The sequence below is a fragment of the Tasmannia lanceolata genome, unplaced genomic scaffold, assembly GCF_043159265.1.
Source record: "Tasmannia lanceolata isolate RefF3 unplaced genomic scaffold, GAP_Taslan_0.1 ptg000006l, whole genome shotgun sequence".
Taxonomy (NCBI): domain Eukaryota; kingdom Viridiplantae; phylum Streptophyta; class Magnoliopsida; order Canellales; family Winteraceae; genus Tasmannia; species Tasmannia lanceolata.
In genome coordinates this window covers 16,524,875-16,537,698 of record NW_027518683.1, presented here as the reverse complement: position 1 = coordinate 16,537,698, position 12,824 = coordinate 16,524,875, and the positions used below count along the sequence as shown (strand labels likewise).

General features: G+C 39.3%; 1 protein-coding gene across 1 annotated transcript; it reads right to left on the bottom strand.

Annotated features, from left to right (window-relative positions):
- Positions 1-388: 388 nt before the first annotated feature.
- Positions 389-4,176, bottom strand: LOC143878764 (uncharacterized). Its single transcript, XM_077381004.1, has 2 exons — positions 1,517-4,176; positions 389-807 (listed from the first exon to the last, which is right to left on the bottom strand). Exons 1-2 carry the CDS (start codon positions 4,137-4,139, stop codon positions 389-391), a joined length of 3,042 nt encoding a protein of 1,013 aa, XP_077237119.1. The 5' UTR covers positions 4,140-4,176.
- Between the last annotated feature and the right edge of the window lie 8,648 nt (positions 4,177-12,824).

Genomic DNA, 12,824 nt, shown 5'->3' with positions numbered 1-12,824 from the left:
GCATATCCAATGCATCTTTTCCTTTTAGCATGATAAGGGTGTATGCAAAAACAAATAGAGAAACCAGATTAGAACATTGAACAAGGATCTACTGTATAAATTAACCTTGGCAATTTATAATATTCATGGATTTCTGAATACAATGTTTCTCAACCTCACAGTAGGTTATAAAGTTATTAACATAAAATATAGAGAACAGAAATGAGTGAGAAGAGAAAAAAGTAGTCCTTGTTCCATAAAAAAGACACAAATATCTTTCATTTTTCTTTATACTAAAAAGATTTTGGAAGCATGATGGACATTTTTCTTGGCAGTTCAATCCCACATGAGCAGATTTCAAAAATATTCGTAGCCAACAATATATTGACAAGGTTAGATGCATCATTACCTAATAATGAGGCAACTTTTGGTTTCTTTGTGATTGGATTCCAACCCCAAGAAATTTGTCTCTAATTGCATTCATTTCCAATGTAACATCTCTCATATTCTTCCGTGCTGTTGGTGTTTCCAGAGAACACGAGACACCAACAGTAATTATCGAAACCAAGCACTCTTGTATTCTATTTCTCAGTTCACTGCAAAATTTCTCCTTGTTGGTAAAGTCTTTTTCTTCCTTTTCTTTGAGCAATAGAGGATCAATGATCTCCAAAACTCTAGTGGATAAGGCCATCTTAGCGAATTTATGAAGGCTTAGACCGTCCTTAAAAATTTCATTGGTGGGACTCTTTCCTGTAAACATCTCTAATAAAAGTATCCCGTAACTGTACACATCCCCATGCGAAGAAACTTGGCCACCGATACCGTACTCTGCAATTGGCATGTCTCTTGTCATGTTACAATGGTTAGGATTAAGGAACAACCAAGATAAGATATAGCTAAAGGGAATAAAATATCCCAGTCAAAGAAATAATAATATTTGTTGCCCTGTAAAAAATGAACGGATGAATGAGATTTTGGGATTCTTGAAGTAAACATGAATCTAATAACAAGATGGACTACTCATTTCAATTGAAATACATTTAGGCCCTTAGGGGCCATTTGCATATGCGGATTTTTGAATCCAGGTTTTTAGTTTGAAAACAGTGTAAAAAATGGTTCATGATCAAGCTGCTGCAAGCTGTCCTGGCAGCGTTTCTAGGATTATAAGTTAGAAAACCAGGTTTTAGAAACCTCTCCCCCCATCATGAGATTTCTAAAACCTGGTTTTCTTACAAAAATCCTAGAAACACTGCCAGGACAGCATGCAGCAGCTTGATTATGAACCCTCTTTTACACTGTTTTCAAACTAAAAATCTGGATTCTAAAATATGCGTATCCAAACGGCCCCTTAGTCTAATAACAATAGAAAGTTTTTATTGTTACTGCAGTTGTTTGTCTAAATTATGGTGAGTGTGTTGATGGATGTAGACGTATCTATTTTGCTGATTCGACTGATTTCTTGGAGCAGCTATCCATAATTATCAACAATTTCATTAAACAAATCTTAAACTGAAAATGGAAAAATTGTATGACATACCTGGAGCAACATACCCAATTGATCCCTTCACTCCAATTGAGTCGGTCTGATTTAGAGAAGAACTATTGATAGCTTTAGAAAAGAACGTCGCTAACCCAAAATCAGCAACACGAGCACTCATGTCGTCATCAAGAAGGATGTTGCTCGGCTTTATATCACAATGGATGAGTGGCATTTGGCATTGATGGTGAAGATAATCCAGTGCAGAAGCTACATCAATGGCTGCATTCAGTCTCTCAACGAGGTTCAAGTATCTGAGTGAATCCTTCCCTTCTGCTTTTCGATGCAACCACTTTTCTATACTCCCATTTGACATGAATTCAAAAACTAGAGCTTTGAAATCATTACCTTTAAAATCCATGCTTGAGCAGGAACTTAAGATCTTTATGAGATTTCGATGTCGGATATTTCTCAAGGCATTACATTCTGCCTCGAAACTCTTCAATGCTCCTTGTCGTTGAAGGTCAAGTACCTTCACTGCAGCAACTGTTTCTTTGTCATCCAGAGTTCCTTTATATACAGACCCAAAACTTCCAGTACCGATCAAATTTGTTGAAGAGAAACCATCAGTTGCTTTATAGAGCTCCCCATAAGAGACCCTTAAGTATTGATCTTTCTTGCCAGATTCCCTTCTAGGCAGCGTTGGCTTTCTCTTCCAGTACCATATAATAAAGAAACATGATAGTAGAATCAAACATAATACTGTAGCAGTAATTGGAATAATTATTTTTAGAGCAGGAGATGAACTCTTTTTCTGCGAGGCATGGATGGGGCATGCAGGCAATTGCAGTTCGGAGACACCCCCACAGAGCTTAGTATTTCCAAGGATTGAAATTGCACTTGCATTTTTGAACACCCCTTCTGCTGGTGTTTCACCCTTAAAATCATTAAAAGACAAATTTAGATATTGCAGAAAAAGAAACCCCGCCAAGAATTTTGGAATCTCCCCAGACAAACTATTGTATGCAAGATTGATGTCTTGAATAACTTTTAAAGTTCTCAATGATGATGGAATTGTTCCTTCAAAATGGTTTCTGTCCATGTAGAGGTATTCCAAGGTTATACAATTACCAAGAGTGCTAGGAATTTCACTTGACAGGTTGTTCTCAGACACTTCTAATTCCCTAAGATTTTTCAAGTTACCCACTTCCATCGGCAGGGAGCCAATAAAAGAGTTCTGAGCTATACTGAGGGAGGTTAACTGGGACAGGCTAAGAACTGGTTTTGGTATAATACCATTAAGGTTATTTTGCGAAAGGTCTAACACTCGTAGTTGCTGACAGCTAGCAAGAGTCAATGGTATGCTTCCTTGTAGACTGTTTTCTTGCAAGAATAGTTCACTTAATAAAGTGAGGTTGCCGAGGGAGGATGGAATCTGCCCTGATAGCCTGTTTCGTGCCAGGAACAATACTTGCAAACTCTGAAGTTTCGTAATGACAACAGGAATACTTCCAGAAAAGAAATTCCAGTCCATACCTAGGGTGGCTAAGCTGACGAGATTTTCAATCCATGAAGGGATGCTTCCATATATTTCGTTTTCTCCCATATTTAGTGCTGTAAGCTGACTTGACAGGTTAACCAACGAGTTTGGCAATGCGCCTCTCAGATTGTTTCTGCTTATGCTCAATACTTCTAGGCTGGTACAGTTGGATAAAGAAGTGAGAAATTTCAAATCATCATCATGCGTAGTTCCGAGCATATTGACTTCGACGTTTAATTTAATAAGACCCTGCAGGCTTCCCAGATTCATAGGCACTGTTCCACTAAGATCATTTTGGGATACATCAAGTAGTGTTAGCCTCGAAGCATTGGGTAACGAAGCTGGAATGGATCCTGTAAACTGGTTCATTCCAACAGTAAATGATTGGAGATTGGGAAGAGTGATGCCGATATCCGATGGAAGGCTTCCATACAGTTGATTATCTACCACATCAATTAGATACATAGACGAGAAATTGTAAATCTGGGGAGGGATTGTACCCGATAGTTTATTTGAAGAGATTTGAAAACCTTGTAAGCTCGTGAGTTGGCCTAGCTCATCTGGAATCCTTCCCTCCAGATTATTTCGTGTTATTGAAAAAACTGTGAGAGACGAAAGATTGCCGAATGAAGGTGGGATTCTTCCGGTAAGATTATTAACCCCAACAGCGAAAAAAGTGAGCTTTGACAAAGCACCTAGCTCGACAGGAATGTTCCCTACAAGATTGTTGTAAGTTAAACGGATGACGCTGAGGTTCGAGCAGTAGGTAAGATTAGCTGGAATTTCCCCTCCCAATGAATTTTGTCCCAGATTGAGATACTGTAGCCTGAACAAACGACCAATATCTGGGGGGATTTCTCCGTAGAAGCTGTTGTTTTGGAGGTTGATTCTCTGAAGGAAGGTAAGGTTTGCAATATAAGGAGAAATCAGACCTACCAGGCTCTTCGAACTTAGGTCTAGTATGGTAACCCTTTGATGCAATCGACTGCACGTTACTCCTTGCCATTCGCAGAAATGGAAAGTAGTGTTCCATGAACTCAATGCGCCGAGAGGATCGTGGGTTATTTGATCCTTGAAGGAAAGCAAGGCTAGTTGATCAGTTTGGTTCCCCAAGGTGGTAGATTCTGAACATAGGATGTTCATGCTTGAGAGAAGGGAGACATGGAAGATAAACAATATATGTGGGAGCTCCATTGGATTATAGGAATCCTCCCTCAAGTTATGTATTGATTGTTAAGTGAAGGAAATGGAAGCTGCTTTACTTAGGGATTGTAGTTTCAATATTCTGAGTTTGTTGACTTCACAATTTCTATTGAAAGGACCTAATTGCTCTCTGCCTATAATAATATCATAGTTGGAGGTGTCTTGCTGGATTCTTCTGCTTTGGAGAATTCAATTGACCAAAGTTCACAGGTGAAATTCTTTTAAATAAGTTGGGATCCTTGATTAATGTTTTTTTTTTTTTTTTCTGTTAATAGGGAAATTTTCTGAATCACCTTATTGAAAATAATATTTATTCAATGCTTTTGAAGGGTTCTTAAAATGGGGACACGTGCAACAAGACAAGAAAGAATGTCGTTGCCGTCAGTTTCTAGAAGCCTCGAGTGATTGCTTAAACATGGGTATTTTCTCATGTTTACCTTTGTTTGTATTTTTCGAGAGGTTTTGATTCCCAATTCTTGACCCTTGATAACGGTGTTCTTTGCTTCTTCTTTTTTTAACACTTTTTGTCACGCCCCAAACCCCACCCTGGGCGTAGGACGTGGCAGCGCCATACATCTGCAAGACGAATCTCACAAATGTACAAGGCTACAAAGCAATAACAGAAAATAACCTGGCATTTCATAACTAAAATATCAAGTAATGATTAATGCGGACCCAACAGAGTCAATTCAAATCTCATCTCTCCCCAAAGAGTCAAAGCGGAATAATAATAATGATGTCTTTACATTTTATTCAAAGCACTCACTTCCTAATGAATAGAAAACAGATAAACTAAAATCAGTCTCCTGAGCCAAAATCCAATCCCAGCTAAACGTCTTGTTCCTCGTTAATCTCACGAGGGCCAAGACCTGAAAAATGATAAATAACCACAGTCAGCTGAAAAACTCAGTACATAATAAAGCACTACTCTAAGCACACTCTAACATGAAAGGATTCAATAGGATCAGATAGTCAAAGTCAAAACTGAGTTCAAAGGTCTTAGCTGATTACGCACAAACAATTATAAGTGCATGTCAAATATGGTTCTGAATTAAAGGTGCTTAAAGCAGATTCAAGTCGGAGTTCCGATAAAGTCAAAGATTTCAGAGTTCATATACAGAAGGTTCAGAATTCAAATACACTTCAGAGTCATCGGCATGGTTCAGAGTTCAAATTATTCAAGGTTCATATTCACATGGTTCAAAGTTCAGAACAGGTGTTCATAACAGTATTTCAGAATAGTTATTTCAAAGGTTCAGAAGAGTAACAGTAGGTGAAACAAAATAGCATGATTTACCCCCCCCCCCCCCCCAATTGGGGAAAATGTTTGATAAAGTTTAGGAAGGTCATTATCTAAACAAGGATTGCTAATGGCATTCCCCGGGTCGATTTCCCTTCTTTCTTTGTCTCCTTGTCCTTGTCTTTATGAGGATCTGCAAATTAAACGGAGATCTCTATAAGTGGTGATGCCGAGCTCCATGTCATGAGCCCGCATGGCCAGCTCTTCGGAAGCATTTGTCCTTCGTTTTGCTTTTCTTAAGCCCTATTAAACTGACTCTTGTAGTTATCTTTAACGGAAAAGCCTTCTAAGAAAAATGGAACACTAACCTAATTTGGACTAAAAAAGAAAACTTCAAAAATACATCACTTCCTCTTCTTCGTCCCAAATTAGTTGGGCTCGGCTAAGTGGCTCGAGAATCCAAGATTTATCTATTTTTCTCAAATGTTATGTCAGGTTTATTGGTCTGATTATTGCCAACTGAGCTCTCTGCAGGGGGGATGGGGCTGCCGATCAACTTCATTCATTGAATAAGTGATAATCAAATGGTTATTACTATGAGAACCTTTGGGCCTAGTTTGGGGATATTCCCCCCCTAAACGGATAAAATCCCCCCTTTAACGGTTTCTGTGAGAGTAGTTCACAGCTTTAGGGTAAATTCCCCCTTTAACGTTTTTTATTTTGCCTTTAAAACCTAACGAATAACGTTATGGGGGGGGGGGGGGAGGGAATATCACTTCCCGGGCTTTGTTGAATTAGCGTGGTTCTAGTTTGAATTGGAGGTTTCAATTGAAAAGTAATTTTCAATGCATCACTAAGACCAACATCAATTGTCGTTTTCTTTTATGGCAATGATAACACCGTGGGATCATTTGCACCCCATTAATGTGAATTGACATTAAAAAGTGTTAAAAAACATTAAAGTCTGCTGCATACCCTCATTCAAAGTGGTGCGAATTATCCCACGGGGGTTGCGAATTTATCATCGCCCCCTTTTTTTTATCTCATTAGGGCCTGTTTGGATGCCGAGAAGATTTTTATTTGGAATTCTTACATTTGCAGCCCTTTTTGCGTTGACATTTGGATTCCGATCAAATCCTTGAATTTCCAATTCAGCGAGTGACAGTGAAGAAAAATCAGATTTCCAAATAAGCTGTGGAAATAAGAAATTGGAAATCCACAGATGTGGCAGTTTCCTTCACCCTCTTGGCTCCTCAACCTCTCCCCTGCAGTAGGAATTATACCCCTTCCCTCTCTGTCTCCCTCAACATGAACTGGCAGACCTTGTTAAGGGTTGCGCGAATTCAAAGCATTTGGCATTGTTCTGATTGGTTGGTCTGATTACTGCCAACGGAGGTTTCCCTAGGAGGATGGGATGCGGAGCAAGTTCATTCGTTGAATAAGTGATAATCAAATGTTTCTTAATCTGAGAACCTTTGGGGGCTTTACTGAATCATCGTGGTTCTAGCATGAATATGAGGTTTCAATCGAAAAGTAATTTTGAATGCATCACTAACACCAACTTCATCGATTGTCTATTTCTTTTATTTATCAAATTAGAGGTGATAGCCTAGGCGACATGAGAGGAAATGTGATTATGTAGCAGCCACAAGAAAGAAAAAAATCCTTTCACAAACCCCTTTTTTTTGTGAAAAAACAACAAGCCTCTCCTTTCTTTCTAACAACAAGAAAGTTGTCTACATCTTATTAACAGATGGCCATTTTAGGTATGGTTTAATATACCTAATGAGACAATCTGATTTTTTTTTTTTGAAAAGTCTAAAGAGTCCAATTGTCCAATAGAAAAGCAAACATGTGAATGTATTAAGGTTCTCAATTTAGATAGTCGGATAATACCTCTCAGATGATTTTATGAATAGCATTTTATCTCATTGCTCTAACGTCGTATCTTACTAGTGTAGGAGAAAGAAGAATTCAGATTCTATTAGATATGGTTATGAATTTTCCTGATGTACTCGCCTTCTTCTGAGGCTATGCTTTGCAGAATGCGATCTATATTCTCAATAGGTTTTTTTACTAAGTTTGACCTTTATACCACATATGAGATGAACTAATAAGAAATTAACTCCCAAGCACTTGAGAGTTTGTGGATGCCTTGCTCAAGTTAAGTTGGAAATATGGATTGAGAGGTATTTTCATATTTCAAAGAGATTATTGGATATTATCTCTATAGAACGATAAGTTAGAGGAGTTATAAGCAAGACACCATTACGTATTCACTAGAATAAATAATCACTTGTGAAGATATCAAGAAGGCAATGTTGCAGTACAAGTTCATTCTAAAACTTACTTCTATGTGGGATCTAATAAGTTATTGTACGATAACAATGGGAATAGGGATGCAATTAGGGTCGGGTTGAAGCCAACCCTAACCCAACTAGAGATAACATTCCATCAACCCTAACCCAACCCAACCCAAACCGAGCCTCAGGTTGAGGATGGTCAACCCTAACCCAACTTGCCTCTAAAACTCTCAACCCTAACCCAACTCATCTAACCCAAAATTGGGTAAGGTTGAGTCGCGTTCACCTAGAAACCTAGAAACAGACAGAACAATATAATAACCCAAAGAAAATCAAGATAAAATTAGAAGACAGAGGTGAGGTTCAGGTCGGGTCGGGTTGCCAAGGCCTCAACCCTAACCCAATCTGAAATTAAATCAGGTTAGCTTTTCCCAACCCAACCCGTTACAGACTCCGAAGTCGTTGATTATTGAATCTTCGGATTTTGTTCTGTTTCGGATCTGATCGGATCCGTTTGTATATTAGGTGCGCTTATATCGAACTACTTGTGATTTGGTTTTCTTGAACGTTTTGAGTGGTTTCTGTTGCTCTGTCTTGTCTGTGTATATTCAGATCTGAGGGGCTGAATTTAGTAATTTCAGATCCAATGTTTGTAGAGCTCTTTTTCTTGTGGACTATTATACGAGTTTGTGCTTCTTATCCTCCTTTTTTCTGTAATTAGGTTCATGTGTTCTGCCTTGATCTTTGAGCTGTTTGGGTTTTGTTATATGCTGATTCATAGCTAGGGTTTTGACCGCATGTCTAATCTTTTCGCTATGGTGATATTTGGGTGAAAATTTCAATCACATTGTTTGGGTTCACACTGTTCTTGGGATTTCAGATGTGGATATTTAGACATTAGTTCCATTTATGTATGTGATTTATCACGCAGATCTTAAATTAATGGGGCATTTAGAGTTTGTCAAATATGCTTTAATTTTTGCTATAACAATTGAATTTAGTCCCTTTCTATTTCTATGAACATAAGTGGTGTCTAGGTTTTTTTTTCCTGAATGAGTTCTCAAGTTACAAGTGAACAGAAAAGAAGCACCTCGAGAGACGGCAATGAAAAGATCCAAACTAAGAAAGAAGAGAAAAGAATTATGGAGGAAGAAAGTTGAATAAATCCATGGTTGCTTGGGCTACCCCATCTCTTGCTAGTCTATCAGCCGCTTCATTGGCTGGCTGTCTCACATGCTGGAAGAAGGTTGGAGAATCCCCAATTAGGTCTTAGATTTCATCAAAACACAGTGCAAACCTCCAAGGATGAGGGTGGGAACCCCTGAGCCACCTGATCACATTTGGTGAGTCGCCGTCTACCACCACTCTGTTCAAGTCTTCATGCGCTAAGAATTTAATTCCTTGGTGTATAGCACACACTTCCGCTTCATTAGCATCCCCCTCCCTGATCGGGCCTCCAAATGCCCATATAACATGGCCAAACTCGTCCTTTTAGGATTCATCCAATCCTGGATTACCCATACTAAAGCCATCAAAGTTCAGCTTTAGTAGACCCTGACCAGGAGGTTCCCACGCTTGGATAGTCTTAGGACCGATATTCCGAGGCACAAACTATCTCCTTCCACGCATACCATAAGTCATAGGCAGAGACATATCTAAAACATGGAATTATTCTCACCCATGAAATAGTAGTGGCAATCACCTTATTGAAAAGATAATGTGCCCCTTTTGAGTATCCTTTAAATACCCGAGCATTTATCTCCTTCCACAACACCCATATAGTTGCAAGAAGGGAGACATTCCATAAAATCTTACCTTTTTTCTTCCATGGGTCCTCCAATAGTTCTAGCAGATTCTCTGGGAAAACCCATACTATTCCGAACTTTTTTTTTGAATGGCAAACATATTTTATTAAATGAAAACAGAGACCGAGAGGGTCCTTGGCATTGCAGCTCGAAGAAAAAGAAGATAACAACAAGAATACATCAGTCAACTAGCTGGGGGGTGGGGGGTGGGGAGGGGGGGTGGGGTGGGATGGGATCGGAGAGCTCTACGCTTTCTTTCGACACTCCATCTCTAGCTAACCTATCCGCCTCACCATTTGCAGATCGCTTGACATGGCAGAAAGATATGGATGCCCCACCTATATCTTGAATTTCATCAAATAGTGAGGCAAACCTTCAAGGCACCGCTTTTAAATCTCTTAGCCATCTAATGACGTTAAGAGAATCCCCTTCCACTACCACCTTATTTAGGTCCACGTTCTGAAGAAGCTTAATTCCATGGTACACAGCTTTCACTTCTACCACATTTGCGCCTGCGTCTCCAATGGGTCCACTAAACGTCCTAATGACCCTCAATACTTGAGCCCTGGATTCCCTAGGGCCTTGGATTCCCTATACTTGAGCCATCAAAATTCAATTTTAAGAACCCTTGAGGAGGTGACCATGCTATTCTGAACTTAGATAGAATTCTATTCCATACTTCTATGGCCACTCTACAATGCATGAGAATATGATTCACTGATTCCCCCACCTCTTGGCTACTTTGGAAGACACAGGATAAGATACTAGCTGGCTGTAGAAGGATTTGAGAGAGTGTTCCCCATCTGAGTTCCAGATCTAAATTATTTTATCCGAACCCGGCGATTTGATGTAACATCTTTCTAAAGTATCCAATAGTCTACCCACCTCCCTCAAGCTCCGAGCCATTGAAGTTTCTTCTACCAAGCACCCCATTTAATCTTCTTTCAATGTATTCCTTTACCAATGCCTCCTTCATTACTGCCATGGCGGATAGCCTTGGGAACATCTCCGAGAGAGGAAGGGAGGAACACCATTTGTCATACCAAAATCTGATATGATCTCCCACATAGACCCTGAATCTTATTCCTTCTGGAAACTTGATCTTGAATTCCAGTACATTGAGCCACACTATCCCCCCTTGCCTGCTGAAACTATCACATGGGTCCCAGTGACCAGGAGAAGAGCCATATTTTCTATCAATCACCTTTGCCCACAACTGCGAGCCCTCCTCCCCATATCTTCAGAGCCATTTGCGAGAAGAGCTTGATTAGACTCTTTAATTCTCCTAATTCCAAGGCCCCCCGGTCTTCAGAGGCTTGCAGACTTTCTTCCAAGCCACCAAAGCAATCCAACGCTTTCCTTTGCCCCCCCTCCCCCACCAAAAAAAAGAAAAAAGAAAAAGAAAAAGAAAAAAGGAACCTCCTTTGGATTTTCTCTAGGCGATTTATGATGTTCATTGGGTTTAAGTAGAATTTCTGAGTCATGAATTCAAAGATAAAACTGGGTTTACTGGAAGGAAGGAATCGACGGGCTCCTTCAAACAGAAATCTATTTCAATAGATAGAGATCGTAATGCCGACCACTGACTTGCAGCTTGATCTACCTCAATCTCAATTACGCTCTCATGAATCTCCAAATTCTGGAGTTTTCATTCTATTGAGGGGCTAAATGGTAACCGATATTGAAATTACCAAAATTACCATTAGGACTTCAGTAATTACAGCTGAGACCATTTTTTGCACTTATCTAGTTCTCTTTCAATGGTCTTTCTCATAAATCATCTTTGTTCTTCCAACATTTTGAATCATGGATTTAATATGTGTTTTTTTTTCCTTGTATCCAATTTATTTTTTTGGATTTTCTCAATTTGAAATGTCCGCGGTATCTTATCCCTTCATCGAATTCATGCGTCTGGCTCAAGATGTCTTCCATATAGTGACCCCCCATGCCTAAATCCGTAATCAAATATCCACTGACCCTGCTAGCTTCCATATTTTCCTTCCATGACTCTCACCCATAAATGATATCCACCCATATTGTGTTTGATTGTGTTGTGCTCAGCTGTAGAAAGGAATTAATTCAAATAAAAAAGAGTGTGGAATATAGAGAAGGGATGATGGGGACTATTAGCCAAGCCAAAAGTTGCTACACTCCATGGGGCCTACTTGAGTTCATCGCAAGATGGATTTCTTTATTTGGTTATGGATTTTGAGTTTTAGGGAGAGACCATGTTAGAGATTTGTTTCTAAATTAATAAAGTATCTTTGTTGAACTGGTGGTGCTTTATCATGGTTCTTATACCCTTTTGTTTTTTAATTTTTGGTTCTTTTTGGAGTGGGTCCCACTTGAAAATTTTAGCGGGATGTTTTCTTTCTTGGTGAATTTGAGAATGACAAGGTTTAAAAAGAAAGGAAAAAGGTTTGAGGCTTTGAGAGGAGAGAAAAAGCTAGGGTAAGAAGAGGGTTTTTTCTCTTGGGACCCTAGGAGGGCTTTTGTGATGAAGCAAAAGCAAAGTTCTTCTACTCAAGGGTGCAAAGAAAGATTATGGCAAAAAAAGGGGGCCATACTTAAAAATTTAAGTGGGGTTTTTCTCTTTGGGCTCTAGGAGAGCTTTTGTGGTGAAGCAAAAGCAAGTTTCTTCTACTCAAGGAAGAAAGATTATAGGAAGAAAAGGGGCTCCCACTTGAAAATTTAAGTGGGCTGTTTTCTTTCTTGGTGAAGGTGAGAATGATAGGGTTTAAAAAGAAAGGAAACATGGTTGAGGCTTTGAGAGGAGAGAAAAGCTAGGACAAGAAGAGGGGTTTTCTCTTGGGGCTCTGGGAGGGCTTTTATGGTGAAGCAAAAGCAAGGTTCTTCTACTCAAGAGTGCGAAGAAAGATTATGGCAAGAAAATGGGGTTTCTCTTGATGCTCTTGGAGGGCTTTTGTGGTGTAGCAAAAACAAGTATTTTTCTTCTTCTTCTTGGCTAATCAAGTTGTGATCTTCTTCTTCCATAGTTCTTCTCCTTTAGTTTTTCTTTGCAAGTCAAATATTGTATTAGAGGGTTTTCCAAAGGAGTTTTTCCTCATACTCGGTAAAGATAAGAGAGGGCTGCTTTGGGGTTGCATAGAAGGTTGGAAAGAAGAGTTTTATTGGTGGCTTTTCCCTCTGTGAGGTAACATTATACTATTTTGGTTCTAAATAGTGGACGCCTTGTCCGTGGAGTAGCCCATTGTGGCGAACCACGTATACTCTTGTCTTCTTATGGTTGCTTGTTTTGCTTTCCTTTGTGGTTGTG